Here is a 20218-nt window from a genome sequence, read left to right on the forward strand (position 1 = left end):
ACCCACCCCAATTCAGCAGCAGCTACACTTCACCTCCTGTGTAATCTCCAAGGGCTCACAAACCCTGTCTGCCTGCAGGCATCCTGCTTTACCCACCTCCTGTCAGCCCTGCTGCAACTCTTGGAAAATAACCTGCACTGCTCTGTTTCTCCTGCAGTCCTGGAGCAGAGGATGAGGAGTGTAGAGAGCATCCCTGGCAAGTTCCGGAGCGCACTCCGGCTCTTTGGGATTGAGGCAGCCATCGAGAACCTGATCAAAGTGCTGGGCTCAGGAGAATGAATGCCAGCATTACTTACACCAGGTAGCAATTTCAAAAGTAGTTTTAATTAAGATATTGTGTTACACAGTCTGTAATTTTATTGAATATAAACATTAAGTTATTTTCCATTTAGAAACCATACTCATAAAACATGCTATCTGTACAATTATGGCACGTTATATATAAATTGTCATGACATGAAAATAAATACAGCCATTTAAATACAAAAATGCCAAATAAAATAGTTACATGTACAGAGTGATTTCATTATAAATTTATCTTTCTGAATCATTAATGTACCAGAGTGGTTTATCTTCTTAACATTTTCTAGATACCTGGAAATTGTTAAAAGATCATGCACTGTCAAAATCAAGTCCATAAAAATCCAATTCATTTCACAGCTCTGTAAAAGTACAGTGATTTTAAAATGACAAAAGAACAGTAAAAGACTCCTAGAACAAAGAGTTAAACATCTTTCTCATTAAATTAGGGCAGAAGAAGACAATTTGAAGATTTCAAAGACACACAATGCTAAAAAACCCAAAGGTAACTGTATGAAGTAACTTTGTTCCACAATGTGTGTTGAGACAGCATTAATCTAACCCAGAGAGGCCCATGACACCACTGGGGAACTGGTGAGCCAGTCACCTCCTGCCCACTGCAGCACTTCTTTGCATTTCTGACTTCAGGAGGAAATCCTGGCAACACAACACCAAAGCATCACCTTTCACACATTCATCCCTGAAGAAATAAAACAACTCAGACGAATGCCTTGCCTCTCCCACATTCTATCAGATGTGGCACGAGCCCGTCTGGGAACTTACAGTGTTTCCAGGAGTTCCTGCTCTGCACTAGCACTGCACCCCAGCCAAACTGATGTGACTGGAAGTCAGGTACGTCTCAGGTGAGGCAGTTCCTGGAACCAAAAGCCCAAACCCCCCAGCTCTGGGCTCTCCTGGTAGGAAGAGCCATCCTTTCCAAGGCCAGAGCAGCTGGAGCCCCTGGCAGCACAACCACCTGCTCCATGCAGCAATGTGAAAGAGGTGAAGTCTGAACTACAGCAACAGTATGTTTCTTATCCCATAAATGTACTATTCCACTATTTGATCACTGAAATAGTCTCCCACTGTTCTCGTAGGTTAGGAAAAACTGACAGACCAGAGCCTGGTTTCTGCCAGACTCCAAACAACACCAGAGATAGGGTTTTGATTAATGGCAGCTCTACCTTGTTAGATAAGGCGGGCTCATTTCAAGATTGGATCCAGTACACAGGAAAATTCCTCCTTCTCCACTGACATGGAACTGGTTGAGCCAGTTTTGTGTAACCTTCAGTTCATCTTTAGCTCCCTCCTCCTTGCCTGAAAACAAAACTGTTTGCTCAGCACAGACACTGCTGTTTGCATATGAAACGTGTAAAGTTACAGCATAAAAACCTGGGAACTTCCCAGCTGTGCAGGGTCCTTCCTTCCTCCTCTTTCTAATAGCTGGAGGGTTTCTGGATTTCTAAGGAGCTCTTCTGCTCCAGGTTTTCTTTGGGAAGAAGGGGTCATTCCTGCTGCCAGCTCATTGCACTATTGTAGTCTCACATCTCAGGCCCTGCCCCAGAAGGGCTCCTGGCACTGCCAGCTCAGGTCTCTGGCACAGGGACAGTAGTGGCTCTGTGTTTCACATTTCTTCCTTGAGTTGTGCCAAGGTACAGGAGGTCCTATTTTTGAAATTCAGGTAAAGTGGAACAATTCAAAGGCTACACTGTTTTTAGGACCCTGAACACCATTGCTGGTAAGCACAGGCTGTATCCAGGTAAGAGCTGTTCACTGGGGCTGGAGGAGGATCTCTGCACCATTCAGGGGGTGTAATCCTTGAGGGGAAAGGAGCTGCAGATTTTATCATGGCACCCTCGGGTTTGGTAATACCCTTCAGATCCAGCTCAGGATCTTCCTCAAGGATGGCTTTGCTGCAGCATCTCCCCAGCTTTCAGCTGCACAAAGCACTGCTCATCTGCAGCACTGACACAAGCTCACCCTGGCACAAGACTGACCCACTGCAGCTGTAGGGAAGAAAATGGGGTTCTGTCACCTTTTCCTGTGTCATTTACAGCAAAAGAGCCTGAAAGCAGCTGCTCATGCTACGCAGTGTGTGGGGCATCAGTGTAATAGTGCCAATATTTGACACTACTGAAAGACCTGAAGTCACCTCTAAAGTTCAGAATATATTCTTCTTATAGCTCAATTTAAATCAGGCAAGAGCAAGTTGTGGTTTCACCTCCAATAGCAGCATATAATGTACAGAGACAATAAAAAACAGCATGGCAGGCGAGTTTAGCCCAACTACTACGTAAAACTCAAGGTTGCTTACCTTAACCCTTTGCACTTTGTTTCAGAAGCTTTAGGTGGATACAAGGTGATCACACAACTTCTGGAGGCAGCCTGGTGTTCCTAGTCCATGCATTAGTACTGAAATGTAAGTGCAGTGCCAGGGCAGTTCCACAGAGCAGCCACTGCATGGTTGTATTTCCAGTGGATTAATGCTAAAGTGTTGTATAGGTTTTGCCAGAGCATTCCCTCATTTAGTAGGGATGAGGGAGACTCAAAGCACAGGGTCCAAGGTAATTCTCTTGTTAGTAATTAGGCTTTCTATGTTAGTGCAATACTTCAGGAAACCTTTAATTCTGTGCTCTTTCAATTCTAAGGAAGTAGATTTTTCATATTAATTTGATCTGTCCTCTAGTTCCAAGGTATGGCACATTACCTGTTCTGTCACATTAAATACATTCATTAAGGTTACCTAGCAAACATGTGGCTTAGTGCTATCCCAGGTCTCTGAGAAGGCATTACCCATTAGAAATCATTTCATAAAGCAAAAACATTCACAGCTGAAAAATGCACTGAACACAATAGAAAAGGAAAAAAAATCACCATAACTGTATTCCAATATCTTTCACTTTCTCATGTGTTTGAATAAAAATAACCTTAAGGGAATGGTTACACTTTATGGAGAACTAATGTGCAGTCTTCATTCTCCTTGAAGAGGTTGGACATAACTGGGTCCTCTTTGGCCTGTACATTTTTCAGGTAATAGTTGACTATTTCACCATCGAGTTTGTACTGGTGGGGGATGCTTTCATAGGGCTTCAGGTCCAAGTCCAGCACAGAAACAGAGAAGATGAATCTGGATTTGGATGTCAGTACCACAGGTCTTTGCTCAGAGCTGGAAAATAAAACCACATTGCACATCTGAGTCACTGAACCCAGTTTTATTAATTTATGTGTACCTTTACAGAAGTGACTCTAATGTTTATCTTAGAACTTTTGTGGGAGCTCAAGAAAATAAACTGCAGCTAATGTAGCACTTAGGAAACTATAACTCCAGCTCTACCAGTCCTGATGGGACCTTGCTGGCATCTCTTCTTTTCATTTTCCTTTCAGCTTCCACACAGCTGAAGGCAAACATTACTCTCACTTACTGTATTTAGTAAATCTAAGCTGTTTCTAGGTGGTGCATAAAAAGCAACAGCCTTATTAACAGCAAAAGCAGAAAAGGGACTGCAACTCCTACTTAGGTTCAAGGTAATAAAACATTTCGTATGCTGTCCAAGCATGCTATGGGATGGAGGAGTTCTGAAGTCAGGCATTGCACAAGTCATGTCCATCACTAGCACTTCACTGGAGAACTGCAGACAAATGCAGAAAACAGCATTCTCTAAAAATAAAAGGGCTCTGGTGAAGCAAAGGCCCCTGCAGAGGAACAGATTAGCACTGCTGACACAAACCAAAAGGGATAATATTGTGGCAAAGCCTCCTGCTTGACAGCCAAAGCTGTCACCTCTTGATTATTGCCTTGGTTTTATTCTAACTAGGCCATTAAAGGCAACTCAGCTTGAGAAATCTCTCCTTTGAGAACACCAAGGCAGAAAAACTGTACCTAGTTAAAACCATCCAGAGCTACTATGAACAGTCAATTCAAAGTTTAAGAAGGGAATAAATATAAAAGCTTGATCATTTTGATCAATTTAGAACTCTTTAGAAAGAGATACTGATCATAAATGTCTTAAATCATTACTATACTAAAATGCTCACAGCCAAAAATTTGGATACACCACCCCCCAACATACATCCCACACTTTTTTTAAGTGACTGAGTTGCCTGAACAGTACAAACATCCCAATTTCTAAACAACTGGAGCCATTCCAAAGCCAGTGCAGGCAGCTCTTACCATTCATCTTGCAGGCAGGGGGATAGGGCAATCATGATGGAACAGTCTTTAGCAGTCATTGCTATTCTGTACTGCTGCACCTGTACAACAGAAAATAACACAGGTTTTCTCTTAGAGAGGTGTTTACCTGAGTAAAGCATCCTGTTCCTTAAAAAAACAGCACTGCACTCCCTGTATTGGTATGTTGGCAGCTTAAGAACTGGAAATTCTCTCTGGAACAGGAGATTGGCAGGAGCAGGTGCTTTTGCAGCATCCTGTATAAAAGTAATTTTTATTTCCTACAGATCATATTCCTAAAGGCCAAACAGCACCAGTTCCTGCAAGTGCTTCCTCAGTCTAGAAAGGAAATAAACACTTTTATTTTTCTCTCAGGAACTGGTGCTACAAGTTTGTTTTTAACTGCTTCTGGTATAAAGATGCACCCTGACACAATGAGGAACTTTAACGGCACAGACCCTGACAAGCCAGCAGTGCTGCCTCCATCCATTATCCAGCCCTTTCAGTGAGACAGAGGTTAATTAACACTGACAGACCAAACAACCTCAACAAGTTGGGAAGTACCTTCGTTAACGCAAATGCCACTGTCCCATCATCTTCCAGGGAAAGGTCCAGCAGCTTCTCATAAAACGCTTCATTGTAAGGTCCATCTATCTGTAAGGTACTTCTAAATAAATGTTAAAAGAAGATTTACAGACAGCCAAAATGATGTGCTGGTTTTCAGTGTGCTCTTTCCTCAGCAGCCCAGAGACTCAGATAAGAACAACCCAACAATAACACTGATAAACATATCCAAGTATTAACCCACTGGCAGCCAACACCACAACAGTCCCTACTACTCTCAAATCAGTCAAGATTTGCTGCTGCTTAGGATCTGGGTTGTGTGGGATTTTATAAAATGAATCATTCTTAATCCACTGCCATCTCTGTACCACTGCAAAATTATGAAGTTTTTGCAAAAAAATGGGTAAGTTTCAAAATTTGTAGCCGTCTGCAAGACCTCCAGCTGCATTGCTGAAAATACATATATAGGAAATATATAATAGTATCTTGATATTTATTTTTATATGTATATTATATTCTTTTGTACATAAAAAGTATAAACTTGGGCCAAAGGCATATCTGACAGGGCCCTGCTCCAACACCACGTGCTAATGGGGGGTGTCCTGAGCTCCTTCTTTCCCTCTTTGAAGAACTGAGCCCCTGTTGAGAAACTGAACCCTCCCAGGGGAGTTTGTCCCACACAAACTCCCCACAGATCAAAGAACACATTTTCCAGTGCTCTGCACAAGCAGCAGCAGCTCCTGAGCAAAGCCAGAGTGCCCTCGTGTGAGCACAGGAGAGGAACAGCACCCCAGTGGAGGCTGCTTGGAGCAATTATTATTACACTAATAAGCCTTATTTGTGGGAAAAAAAATACATCAGCTTGCATTCATCATTGCAGAACATTATCACCCCTGCAGACATTCCCAGCTCTGCAGATACTGGGGACTGGAGAAAACACCCCTTTCACTGTACCTTTCTGCAAATACACAACCCCCAGTACTAAGAGAGCATTCTCCTCTCTTAGCCTGTTGTGAACGTTCCAAAATCATTACTTTAAAATTCAGGCCAAAGTGACCAACATCAGCTGGAAGTTAATTTAAAAATTCAGAACGTGCAGTGCCACAGAATGTCTGCACAGAGCCAATCCTGCCTGCAGTCCTGGTTACTCAGGACTGGAAAGAAAAGCCATCAAGTCTTACCTCTCTTCAGGAAATTCCTCCAAGTACTGTTCAACTCTACTGTACAAAGGATAGAGTCCTTCAATATCCAGCATGTCAAGCATCTGAGCCTGAAGGGTTTTATAAAGGAGACAACCCCTCGGTAAACCAGAGCTTTCCAATTTATGTTTACCTAGAAGAAAATGCATTTTAAAATAAGGCAGACACAAGTCTTAGCTTCAATTTGCCATTATATGTGCTTGTTTAAAAGTCCAAATACTTTTAGTCCAGTCACAGGTCAGGGGAAACCTCAAAACACTTCAGCTTCCAAACAAAAGTGCAAGGTGCAGGTACTGACCTGCACATTTAAACAGCTCATCTTGGACTGCAAGATAAAACACCTGATACTCAACTCTACAAACTACCTAAAAAAACCACCAAAACACACCCACATCCACTGCAATCTACTCATTTTGAGTCCACTGGAGAAATGTCTCATTTGTCTGAAGCCACCACAAATTCACTTTGAACAGTATCAACTGCTGACAGTAATTTAGCATTTCAGCTCTGGGGTCTTTTATATACTGTATCAAGAATTGTATTTGATATAATTTCTCTAAGACAGCTCTTCCTCCACCACTACAACAAACCATTGAAAAAGGTAATGAAAAAAGTCTTCCTGAAAAGCAGAGCAAGAAATATGCTATTTGTGTAATTAGGATAACTGGCAGCATCTTGAATAATTAGAGCTTTACAGAACTTATGCACTGAGAAATTAACATAATTTACAGTTTTCCCACTCTCACTTCCCATTCCTTTTCCGTCCAGTATTCAGACCTCTCTTCACCAGAAGAGCAGCTGAAGAAAAGAACATCAGCTGTGCCCTGGTGAGGGTTGACAGAGGAAGCAGAGAAAGGCAAAGTACAGGTGTTGCAATAAACCAACCAAAGCAGTCCAACTTCATCACATGCAACATAAAATTTCCCCACTCATTTGGAATATCTATGATTGTTATCAGCTCAAACTGCTATTTTCTTCCATTTTTCCTGTACCACCTCCCGAATTTATTTTAATTTACTTATTAGATACAGTGCTGTAAGTGCTCACTACAACATCACATTATATTAATAACAATTATCTGACAGCTATGCAGCTCAGAACTCTTTTTTTTTTTTAATGCCACCAGAATTCCCCTGTTGCCGTTCTCATATGAGTTTTTATAACTGAGACAAAGATCTGAATTGTTACACCAGACAAGGCTCTGAGAAACCTGCTCTGGTGGAAGGTGTTCCTGCCCATGGCAGGGGGCTGGACTGGGTGGCCTGTAACACCCCCTTCCAACCCACACCACTCTGGGATTCCATGAACAGTCAATTATGGACAGTTTTTACGAAATTATATCCCTTACCATTTCTTACTAGCTCCTTATTAAAAGCACTTGCTTCACAGTAGCTTCTCCCTTGTGAAATGGGAACTGTCTTCATGTCGCCTGCCCTGCAGGTGTCGGTGCTACTCAGGAGCGCCATGGTGATCACGTGGATTAATTCCTTAACAATTGTCCTTGTGCAGTGGGGGCCACTGACCAGCCCGTTGGAAGGGAAAAAGAAAGGTTTTAGGTGACGAGCAAGTTCATTCCAGTCAGAGACACAGTCCTGGTCATCCTTACAGCCATAAATTAGTTCCCCATTCTGCAACAAGGAGAAAAAGAAGTCTTTAGGCACATCAGGAAGTTATTCATACTGAGCTATTCAGAGCATCAGATCTAATATTTTAAGCATAGAAAAGTGTTATTACCTTAACAATCTCTGCATACAGATACACACATTCCCAATCTCTTAAAGATTTGTCCTCTTAAGTCTAATCAGAACCTGCAGGTAACAACCTCTGAATGAAAACCAAAACCACTTTTTAAATCAAGAGCTACTTTCCCAACTTAATGGCCTGTAAGGAATCAGAACAATACAGGTGAATGATACTTGGCACATTTTCCTATCACTTCTTTCTGAGTAATGTCAGGAGTGAAAAATCACCATGTGAAACACCTTTTTACCAGCCCAGACTGGCAAAGGGAAGGCTGTGAAAGCAGATAGAAAAGATGTGATAGCTACCTACTAGTACAAAAAGAGGGCAGCTCATAGAAGCTTAAGTAACTCAAATAGTTTATTTAATATTGGAAATAAATTGAAAGAATCTTTTTTCCTAGAATTAATCTGAAGATCTCCACAAATCATCAGTTACTGCTTCATATTTTTCCTACATGAGTGTCATGGAATGCCACTTTTTTCTTCCCCAGTGGCACCTGCTGTGCCCTGGGCTTGCATCAGTGTTCTAACAGGAATCTAAAAGTATTTGCAGCAATATGCCAAGTTCTCCATTTTCTTCTTCCTGAAGCAGTACATAAAGTTTTAAAACTTTGTTCACCTTAAGAGTCCTTTTCTATCAATTGTTCCTCAGTGATTCTTTCCCACTAATTCATTTCCCAGGGAATGGTCACAGCCCCAAGGCTGCTGGAGCTTCAGAAGCATTTGGAAAATGCTCTCAGCCACAGGGTGGGATTTTTGGGGTGCCTGTGCAGAGACAGAATTTAGACTTGGACAATCCCCATGGGTCCTTCTAACTCAGGATATTCTGAGTCTGTTAATTCTGGGTAATTATTATTTCTCTGTCCTCATCTGAAATCTACGAACTTTCCCATTTCCTTCTCTTGACAGGCTCCAACAGTGATGGTCTGGTTAGGCAGGTTTGAAGGAAGATCTCAACTGTTTAGATGCTCAAGTCAAATTGTTTAAAATCCAAGGCAAAAAAAGCAAGCAGAGATTTTACTGTTTACCTTAAATATTTTCAAGTTGTTCTGTGCCTCCTGTAATAAGCTCTTCAAAGCAAAGTGCATTCTTTGTTTATTTCTAGGGAAAACAAAGCCAAGAATGTTTCATACAGCCTTTGGATGTTCACACCTGACACATGCACTGAGCACATTACTCACTGAGGTCATGGTACAGACAAAGTGAACTTCAGATCTGAGTACACTGAACAGCTCTTGGGTGCAATGTTATACTGCAAAAGGCAGCTCTGATTGCCAAGATAGGTGTAAAGAGGGAAATAACACCAGATATAATCACTGTAAAGGTCCAGACAAGCCAGCATTGATCAACCATAATACCTCAGTGAAAGGCAAAGTAATCCAAGCAAGAAATCTGTAATGCAGATTTTTTTTTTTGGAGGGGGGAGAGGGTCAAAACCACAGAATCCTTACCCTGAGAAGAGATCCAATGGGCAGTATTTACTTGGTCGCTTCCATTTTCCATTGGCTACCTGTGGAAAACCCAGAGCACTGCTGTTACCCTCTCTACCTGGAACAGCTGCTCTACCATTTTAACAGTCAGGTGTGTGGCACTGACATTCTGCCTTCAGAGGTCAGGACGTTTAAACAACTTAGAACATAAAACTCATGACCACTGTGGCTGTTTCCCAGTGATTTTTAAGTCAAGTCACTCAAACTACATTCACAAGGGAGAAAAGTCACATTAAATCCCAGGGAGTCACAATCCCACCATCCCAGAGTCACAGCAGGCATGAGTCTATGAACTCCGTGCCTGTTACGTGCTGTTTGTTTTGTCACAGAATGCACTTGGTGAGCTGATCTGGGAAGGAAGTTCCACATCAGAGTTGACCCAATCACAGCATTCATAGTCCCCAAAAGCTGATATTGTATTTGTTTGCTTCCAGCTTCCCACAGAACTTGTTCCATCTCTCACTAAACAAATTCACACCCAGCAACTCAGCTGTGTATCCTCCTACCAGCTTTAGTCATATCAGAAATTTGAGCAAGTTTCAACAGGGGAGCAAGCCTGGAACAGCAAATAGAGCACAGTACAGCCAAAGGAAAGCAGGGTGACTTAATTATTACCTTTAGATGCTGATGCATACAGTAACGACACACCTTGTGCTTTATCTCCTGTGAAACATGGCTGGAAAAAGGAATGAAGCCACACTTTGGCTAAAACAAACAAGCAAAATAAGATCATAAATACAAATGTCTCTCTCTATAGAAATATAAAAGTATACAATATGCAAATCCTTCCAGTTAAAGGGAATTTTTTAAAAATTATAAAAAATTCCAGCACTTAAAAGCTGAATTACTCCCCATTATTTAAAAAAAAAAACAACACACCAAACTGGTGTGGCCTACAGAAAAGCCTAGTAACACCTGGGAATTTCCCAAGTTTCAAAAGATGGGGAATTGGAAGAGAGAGGGGCTGTTTCCTCCTATGGGTCACAGTGAAAACAGTGAGCTCTGCCTTCCCCCACTGCTGCAGTCCTTGAAATCTGCTGGGGCCAGAGTGTCTGGGGCCAGAGTGTAGTTCAAGAAGGCAAAGAAGCCCCTCTGGCCTGAGGCTCTGCCCCCTGCACACCTTGATCTCGATGCAGAGGATGGGCCGGTGCTCGGCGAGGCGGAAGGGCTGCAGCCGCGTCAGGTTGGGAAGGCACATCGCGTAACCGCTCAGCGTGTCCATGTCCTTGTCACAGCGACACTCTGGGACAGCAGGGGACAAACAACACAGGGAGATTAGCTCTGGGTGGTGGCTCACTCTGGAGCAGCCTCATTCACCAGGTGGGGTGTGGGAACAAGCGTGGAAGGACAGGACACGCGGTTTTTCAGCTTCAGACAATTATGCATTTGCACAAAGCTGCCCTCCCCATTATCAATGCCTGGTTTCAGTTTCCTCTAAACTGTCCCAAGAGCTGCTGTTAATGGCCAGCTCCCAGATCACCCCAAAAAAGATGAGGCTGAAACAGCAAGGAAATGGACTGGCCAACAACAGATAAAGTGACTCATTCATGTTTTTATTCAAAGATGTGATCTCCCCTTTGCTTACTATGCATGACCTACCATCCCTCAGCTGAGTCAAAAGAATCTGAAAACTGGCAGTATTATCATAAATTCAAGAGGCATTCTGCATAAAAATCCTTTGAAAACCTCTCTCTACGTGCATCCTTTGGGGCACAGAAAGGTCTGTGAGACTGTAGTTCAAAGTTAACAAGAGCACACACCCCCAGATTTTCAAGTACCTGTTACTAAACTGACACACAGAAGACACGTTCCTGTTACAGTTTCCACTGCTAAGAAAAATGCCTACTCTGAAAAATATATTGCAATAGAAAAAATAAATCTGAGAAACCAAAGCCTAGGGCACCAGCCTGTCATGCCATACTGCTTCACCAGGATGAGCAAGAAGCCTTCTGTCTCCAACCAAATGTTGACATTTGTTTTCTTTTTCTAAATTTAAGCAAAAGTACATCCTTCACATCTTCACAGCTGAAAGCCACTTGCCAAATCAGAAAGGCACAGAAATCTGAACTATTAGAGAAGCTCTTTTGTGTGTTACATAGGCTTATGTGAAGAGTAACATTGAAAAAAAAATCCTTGAGGTTTAAAAAGAAATTCTGCTAAAAATTCCTGAGATTCACTGTTGTGAAGCACCTGCCGCTTCCCCACCACCACACTGCAATCCCCAGCAGCTGTGGACACACAAAGTTTAACTTCAAAAAATAAAACTACATTCTATCATTCACTTCCACCAGAGTATCATTGTTTTTTAAACTTTTATTAGACACTATTAACTTTCTTCACTGGTTCCTGGCACTGTGGAACTTGTACTCAAACAGGTGAGGAGAAATCAACAATAGTGTCTCCTGTGCTCACTATATGTAAATTAATTTCTTTTTTTTTTTTTTTTCCTGGATCAAAGGTATCAAAGCACTTGACCACAATACTTTGATTTAACACTGTATTTATCTTCAAGGAGTTCTGCTAAAGCAGGAGTTTCTGGCTACTTTTAGGTACATTTGGGAACATAAAACACCACAAGGGTGTTTTGCATATTTTAGAGCTATTATATACTACTTTTAATTCCAGAACACAATCCATTTTTTCCACAATAAATTTTCACCTTATCATTGCCTAAATATTAAAAAAGTTTCCTTATATTCTATAGTGTGATGCTTTTTTTACTTTAGAACAAAGCAAAATGCTTTACAGCTTGAGGAAGCCCCTTCCTAATCACACCCCTGACACTTACCTGGCCTCTCTGGCTGGATTTTCAAACACAGCTGTCTTACAAAGTCTAAAGGCAGTTGAATAATTTCCTATTGGGGAACAAAAAAGAAAACATTTTAATGCAAAACTTAATACCCAGTTTGGGAGTCTTGAAATGGAACAGCAAAGTTCAGTGGGTTACACAAAGTACACTGAAGTACGCAGTCAGCAGCTTCTCCCTCTGATTCACTCTGTGAACAACTGTACATGCAATCACATGCAACACCCGCTCTTCTACAAAACCCAAGGACTAATTTAAATAAATGCATGACAAAGAGCATTTTCAGTGCGAGTTTAATGTGTGTGAAGGAACCTGCATCACTCTGTCCTTTCCACAAATAAAAAACACCCCAAATAAAAAATTCACATCCCACCCTTCTGAGGCAGAACTGCATAACTCAAGTTCCAGGTGAAGCTGTAACTTTTTCTCTTATCTGATGTTCAGCGAACAAGATCTGGCTGCCCTAAAGAACAGAGCAAGGGGAAAGGTGACCTCTGAATGCACAGAAACCTCAAAAATTTATATGAACCAGGTTTCTCCCCTTGTTTTGCAGTTAGTCTAAAAGTCTCTCTCACATACATGCCCCTCTTGCCTTAGACAGAGAAAAGAAATGACCAAACTTTTCTTCAGTAGCTTGAAATATCCAAACCACTGAGTACAATCCAATCACCTCATCAGCACAGAGCAGGCTCCCTGTTTGCATCCAAATGCTTCCTGTGTGTAAACCCTGTTAGTTCCTTTCACTGGCACTCAGTGTTCCCCCAAACACTTCAGTGTTTACAATGCCTAAGGCATTTATTTTAAAAACAAATCATTTACCCCATGGTGAACATAGTTCTCCCCAAAGAACTGCTTCATCACATGTTTTCCAAAGTCTACGATGTTTTGCAGATGGTGTAGTATTTCCTCTGGAGTCTGGAAGACAGAAATGTAGTAACTGAACTCCAAAATAATGATAACAACACTCCAGAAACCCATCCTGGTCAGTGATTTAACAAGTAACTTAATTGCTGAGCTTGTCAGGTCAGTGCACGCTGAAGTCAAACAGACACATCAAACGTGCTAAATTTGTTTCCCTACTGCCACCTCAGGGGCTGGGACAAACAGGAAAATGGTGAAAAGATGATTCTTCTTCAGTTTCAGGGGACAAAGGAGAGAGAAAGTGACAGAAGTGGAACAAGGGAGACTGATCAAGACCTACTCTGACCATTATTCTTAAAACAGCTCAGACAACTCCCACAGTCCAAAAAGGTGCCCAACAGCAGCAGAGCAGAAGAGGCTTGGAGTGTTACAAAATACATCAAGGGGATCGGGAAGAACGGCTGCACAGACTGAGCCATATTCCAAACCTTGGCATGAACAGGTACAGAACTTGCCATCTGTCCTGAATCCTGCCCCAGCCAGTGACAAATCTTACTGCAATGTGATATTCTGTAATATCATAAGGAAAGGTTTTCTAGGAGACAAGATGCCAAAAGCTAGAAGAACTCCATGAGTACTGGAAGCAGGACAGGGACAACTGCACAGTCAGACTTGGACAGACTCTCACTCGTTGAGGAGGGAGCAAAGGAGCATTACAGCAACATTATCCCATTCCCAGCACTCCAGCACACCCTGCTTCTCTGCAAGGTACTTCATTGTTACAATACAGAACTCAAAGCTACCCTGTCCTTTTGCAACACACACACACACAAAAAACCATCTTAAAACCTCACAGTAAGATTAAGTGGAGGAAAAGAAAGTGCAACACTTGGGTACATGTTAGCAAATCAAAGAGGAAAAACAAGAGCAGGAGGAAAAAATATATAAACAGAACAGAGTAAGAGGAAATAAAATACGAGAGAACAACACCCAGACACTGACATAGCCTAGAGAAGAGGAAAGACCACATCCAGCACTAATTACAAATGACAACAGCCCCCCTTCTTTAACTGACACAAATGACAAAAGCCCCTTCTTTAACTTACACAAATCCTGAATGGTGAGAAGGAACATTACACCATCCCATCAGTAACAGAAATCTCAGCTAATTTCCATTTGTAGATGGTTCTGACCTGGTTTGCTGATGTACACAGTAGCCACAGGTTTGTGTTTGGTTTGGTTGAGGTTAACATATATACACACACTCTCACACTGAGAAATAACCATTTCATTAAAATTTACTGCTGTCACTTTTACTACATGGAAAGACTCACCAGTTAAAAAGATCAATACAACCATAAAATTATAAAACAAGCTTAAAACATCTTCTAAGTGCAAGTATATTTGATATATCTAAATTAAACAAAAAACAACTAACAGGCTACTTGAGCATCACCTTTTAACATCAAAAACCACTAAGATGAAAAATTGTTGAAGGAGCCATCATTACTGCCAGCTCACTCACCAAAACTCAGATAGGGTTTATACAATAATCCTTTTTTTAATTATTTCATTAAGAAGATCATACACTAAAATAGCAATATGCAATTAAAAACACTCCATGAGGCTGACACTTGACTTTCTATTCAAGTAATGAAGGCTCTGCAGTTACATTATTGAGTATTTTTTCAATCATAACAATAAGGTAACAATGCACAATAATATCACCTTGTTCAACTACTGAATTATCTAATCCCAAATTCATAATTAAACACATAATTAAATGTACAAAACAGCATCCAGACTTCTTTACCTTTTCTAAAGGAGTTAAGCAGAAGAAACTGAGACCTATTTGTTCACATCTGAATTTCAGAGTGTGTATTATTAGAAAATATTTTGTTTGAACTGCTTCCTTCAGCATTATTTACCTTGGATGACCTGTGATATCATGCACAGACACAGAACACTTCAGAACCTAACTAATTTTGCTTAAGTCAGGAATACAATTACTCAAGAAAAAAAAAAAAATCACAACATATTCCCTGTTATTCTTGCTATGTGCAAGTTCATCCCAAAACTGATTCTCCAGGATTTGTTTACTGATCTGATGATAAAATACTTATTCTGCTCTGCTCCAAGAAAAAAATGGTCCTTCAAAAAAATCAATCACCAGAATAAGTAAATATATTCAAATTACAAAACCTTCTGTTTAGAGGGAATTGTGTATCAGGAAGCCCACACACTCCCAATGCATGGCAAATGCAAAACACTGGAGCCAGCTCTCCTCGGCATGCAACACTGGAATGTGCATGCCCAGCCTCAGTGCTGTGGTGGGTAACTGAAAAGTCACTTCCTGCCTTCCTTTGTGACTCTCTCATACTTTGTCAATTATTTAAAAACAATTACTTGCAACTATCTCTTTGAACTTAAAATTTTAAAATTGAAAAACTAAGAAGGAAAAGGGGCAGGCGTTCAGTGTTCTGTTTTCTTAAATGAACTGCAACAGACTGACTTTTTACATAAAGTTGTGGTCTAGTCCTCTTCTGCTATACTAAAAATTGAGATAAGCACTGTTTCCTTTCTTGTGGTGCTCTGGACTCATCACTGTTCTTGTTAACACTAAACATTATTATCTTGGGCTGCTACCAAAGCACAAGACACATTTTTGAAATCCTGCCAATAAAAGCAGCTCAAAAATCTACTTCAATCATACTTTGGTTTTACCAGACCTTTTTCAAGTTAAATAGTAGCAGAAAGACCGTCAAATAACTCATATGCTGTGTTCACTAATTTTGCCTTCCTCTGCTTTAGCAACTTGTCCCTTGTAAAACTGAATGCTTTTCACATTCATCTTCCTGATTTAAAGCAATAAAATGACCTTTCTAGATGTTTCGTTTACATTCATCCTTGTTTCTTTTTTCCTAAAATTAGGCCCATACACCAGTTGTCAGTAGAGTCCCAATGCTTTTTGTATTTCTCCCATCAGAACAACGTGCCACTGTGCCTTACAAAGCCGTGCTTCAGGGGCTGCTGTAACTCAAGCCACCATTCCCCGTATTTCTCAGGTAACACACCCTTAAAGACTCCTCTCAAGGTTGAAGAAATAAAAGAATTTGAACCTTGTGCTCTCTTTTCTTATTTTTCTTCCTTGGAACACTGTGTTTATGCTCCACCTTTAGTTTTTGATCATTTTTTATCCCTGTTAAAATAAATCTAAAGTAACTCACTCCAGTTCCTTCTCAAGCAGGAAAACCTTATTGTACCATGGAAGAAACTGGGAGGTCCTGCCAGGTTCTTTTTGTAACAGCTAGGACACTAAATCACTCACTGACAAAGGGTATTCTGTGAACATTTCATGTGTTTGCTCAGATTCCATGGCTCTTTAGCTACTGAACAGATGGTCAACAGCAAACCTTGACCATGACACCAGTTTTGTGTGGCTCCTGTTCTGTCCTACCTGGCTACAACCAGGAAAACTCCTTTCTTCCTCAGCATCCCTGTGCTCCCATGGGTGGATATGGAACATTTACACTGTGGCACAGCTGAAAGCTCTGCCCTCTGACACACAGCAGCCTCACACCCTGCCCCACACAGAGCTCTTGGTATCAGCACTCACATCATCCCAGTTACATAAGACAACCTCAGGTTTCCTCCTGTTGCCAAACCCACTGAAACACAGGCACATTTCAAAACATCCATTTATTCTTACTCCTGCCAGTCACAGCTCTCTCACAGGTTTCTTGTTTCTCCTCACACTGGCTATTAGTTTACCCAAGGACATTCAGCAACAGGACAGGTTTAAATCTTACCTTATTCTGGTTGGGGGGGGACTTCAGAAACCGTAACACCACACAGCGCTGGAGGAAAACAGGAAAGAATAGGGATTAATTTGCATTTATAAACACCACAATTGACTGATTCCCCAATGTACCTCTCTGAGAAATTAAGGGGAAAAAAAAAAAAAAAAAAAAACAAGAAAAGCACATTTTAAATGGTTATTTCACTCAACTTGAAATCAAATACGCCAGCTGAAATCAAACACAGCAGTGTCTGCTGCCAGCCCTGCCATCAGTTTAACGAGGTAGCCACTCTGCATTTCCAGTCACCAAATACACCAGGGAAATGCTCCCTTAGCTTACAGCACTGCTCTGAAAATCTGGGAAAGCTCACATGGAACGACAAACCCCCCCACCCTGGCATTTGTGCACCAAAGCTCCCCAAAAGAGACACAAGGCCCATTTCATTTACAGTATCAGCAGAGCATTACGAATTATTAAGGAGACACCAGTTACCAGCAGCAGCTACACAGCTGAACTTAACACTAAACTAAACCCTGCTGCTTATAAACTTCTGCAGAGTAAATACATAACACAGGAACAAATATAGCATGTTTACAAGTATTTTACCTTAAAACCATAGAAAAACTCACTAATTTTTGTCATTTTTACAATTGCTATCAGTTTTGTAACAATTCAAAAAGCTTGACACTTTACAAATTAAACTCAAAGTCTGACACAGTGTTAAGGCACCTGCTGTCTTAAAAGGCAACACACAGCCCTGCCTCTGATCTGCCTAAGTATCCTAAAGATACTTCCACTGATGTAGTTCAGCCTATTCAGGTTCAATGGGGATATCAACAACTGGACACCACAGAAGGTAGAGACAAACAGCTGTTTTCCAGAGTTATCTCTTAGCCAGTCTGTCTCCATTTGGGCCTTGCCAAGACACCAAAAAGGATTACCTCCATTTAAAGCACTACCACAGAAGTACATTCAGATTCACTGACAAAGACAATGCAGACAAAATGTCCCAGTTGTACTTTGCGTTTATGGAGTCCAACCTTTTTCCCTTCCAAATTATTTGCCATTAAAAAACTTCACATAGCATGACAGCACCAGATCTATTCCATATTTCAGAACTGAAAGCTGTTTCTGCACATGCTGAGGGAGAGGGTTGCAGATATCTTTAATTACTAACATGGAGAGAAAGAGAAAATAAGCAAAACTAATGGCAATGTGCCATCCAAAACAAGACTAGGTCCAGGTTCAGACATTGCCACTGAAAGCCAGACAAGGCCCCTTCCAGAGCTATAAAGTCTCACGCCACCATAAATCTCAGCATTCACCCACATCTGGAAAACACTCTCACATAAAAGGATACTTTGCTGTGAATTTGATTTGTCCTGCAAGATGAGTGCCCCAACAGTAGAGGAGATAACACCAGAGTGGTAATTACAGTCACCAGGATTTGACAAGATTCCTGGTGACATTTCCTCTCTCTCTCATCATGCCCTACACATAAGTAACAGAGCCCAGGCCTGGTGAGCCTGTAGCTCTGTGTGCAGTGTCTTATTCTTATAGTGTTTCAACCATTTGGATCTCCTGCTTTAATTATTCATAAGTGGATCAGTGACGGAGTGATCTGATTATCACTTCTAATCCATTCAGAATGATTCTGTAAATCTTTCAAGGCTAGTGTAGATATTTATCTTTTAATCAGTTCCCAGCCAAGATTCCAACCAGTGCTCTGGAAAACTTGATTTGCTTTCACAGGACTCAGGACAGTATTTGTTCATCAGCAAGTCATTTCTGATCTGGCAAAATGACCAAAATTACATATGGCAAAAGAACATGTTGCTGGCCTAAAGATGTCAAAAGGAAACAGAGCACTGTTCAAACAAAACTTCACAGATGCACTGAAACCAGACAGCCCAAGCTACATTTCAGTAGGACGATTAGAGGAAATAAAAAAATAAAACCATCACCAAACAAACAAAAACCCACCCCAAAACCAAACATCAAAAAAACCCTCAAAGCACTTCTTTCCTATTTTGAGGCAGGTTTCCAGCTAGATACATCCCTTTGTGCATTTCAACACCAGTTCCACAGCACCAAGGTTAACCCATCAGATGTCACAGATGCCAACTGCCTCAGAAGTACCACCACTAAAAATACTGGCCCACATTTTTCATGCTATTGCATTTCTGATTCACTTGACTGATTCTTTACTTGGAAATATTGTGGGTGGTTGTTGCCATGAGGCTTTTTGTCAGTTATCTTAAAATGCTTTCAATTCTTTTATATTTACAGATTGAACACCAAATATGTGCCATACTTATCTGCATGCACGAGAATGGCCCAAATTCCAAAGGGAATTAATATCTGAAGAGGCTGTCACTACTCGTTAGCACTTTGAGTCAGATCAACTAGATCCTAATGCTCCCTACATTTCCTTCTCCACAACAAATGGAAGGGCTTACAGAGGCACCTCACACCACTTCTATCAAGGCACTGGCACCATCAGAGTATTTAGTTAGCTGGATAACAGTCCCAGAGTGATAGAAAAAGCAGGTTGCAAGCAAAGGGGGGAAAAAAGAAACAGTGCATAGATGTAGGCAAACGTAACACATAAAACAGTAAAAGGCTTCAAATCTTTTGATGTAAGATAAGTTAGAAAAATAATTAATTCAAAGGAAGAGTTCTCTACAATTTTTTTAATCCCTGCAAATGTTCAGTCTTTATTTCGTGACAAAAGAATAAAAATAACCAACCCATCAGAACATCACACACTACTGCTCCTACTCTCAAATAAGGTATTTAAGGACAACTCTCACATGAGAGCAGAGCAGCTTGATGGCAGATAACAACGTTCTTAGTGGCTCCAGGCCCATACTAGGCCTACAACAACAACCATTTCCAATTGTTATGGAAAACTGAAAACAAACACTAGCAACAGGGATACCAAAACCCGCGTCTGAAAACACATCCACGGGCCGGCGATGATGTAACCAGAGGTGTTCCGGGGCAGCTCGATCCCAAGGCACAGCGTTTGGAGTCTGCAGCCCGCAGTTTACAGCCCCACCAAGAAAGGCAAACACGTCTTTAGCACCCCATCACCAAACAATTGTTTGGGTTAGAGCAGAACAAAGTTAAGGTCTGCCAACAGGAGAGAAGGAGCTGTGAAAATACTCGGAACCAGCGGCGTGTGTACACATGCAGCTCCCATCCTTGTGTGTCCTGGGAACAAACCAGTATCCTGGACATGGTCCCCAAAAGCTTACCTGTAAGAATTTTTATTCTCCGGAGCAG

The 20218-nt window shown here is 41.3% G+C and overlaps 2 protein-coding genes across 2 annotated transcripts in view; one reads left to right on the top strand and one right to left on the bottom strand.

Annotated features, from left to right (window-relative positions):
• Window positions 1-518, top strand: part of CENPP (centromere protein P) — a 112883-nt gene extending 112365 nt beyond the window's left edge. The window contains exon 9 of the mRNA XM_021529201.3: window positions 158-518. Within this exon, the coding sequence (XP_021384876.1) occupies window positions 158-279 (122 nt within the window). The 3' untranslated portion in view covers window positions 280-518. The remainder of the gene's footprint in view (window positions 1-157) is intronic.
• IPPK (inositol-pentakisphosphate 2-kinase) overlaps window positions 305-20218 on the bottom strand; it is a 30123-nt gene continuing 10209 nt past the window's right edge. Inside the window, exons 2-13 of the mRNA XM_021529198.2 lie at window positions 16940-16987; window positions 13089-13184; window positions 12252-12318; window positions 10584-10705; window positions 10079-10168; window positions 9425-9483; window positions 9002-9074; window positions 7580-7859; window positions 6214-6364; window positions 5033-5135; window positions 4472-4551; window positions 305-3466 (exon numbers count right to left, since the gene is read on the bottom strand). Coding sequence (XP_021384873.1) covers window positions 3241-3466; window positions 4472-4551; window positions 5033-5135; window positions 6214-6364; window positions 7580-7859; window positions 9002-9074; window positions 9425-9483; window positions 10079-10168; window positions 10584-10705; window positions 12252-12318; window positions 13089-13184; window positions 16940-16987 — 1395 coding nt within the window. The 3' untranslated portion in view covers window positions 305-3240. The remainder of the gene's footprint in view (window positions 3467-4471; window positions 4552-5032; window positions 5136-6213; window positions 6365-7579; window positions 7860-9001; window positions 9075-9424; window positions 9484-10078; window positions 10169-10583; window positions 10706-12251; window positions 12319-13088; window positions 13185-16939; window positions 16988-20218) is intronic.

The sequence above is a fragment of the Lonchura striata genome, chromosome 12 (assembly GCF_046129695.1).
Source record: "Lonchura striata isolate bLonStr1 chromosome 12, bLonStr1.mat, whole genome shotgun sequence".
Classification (NCBI taxonomy): domain Eukaryota; kingdom Metazoa; phylum Chordata; class Aves; order Passeriformes; family Estrildidae; genus Lonchura; species Lonchura striata.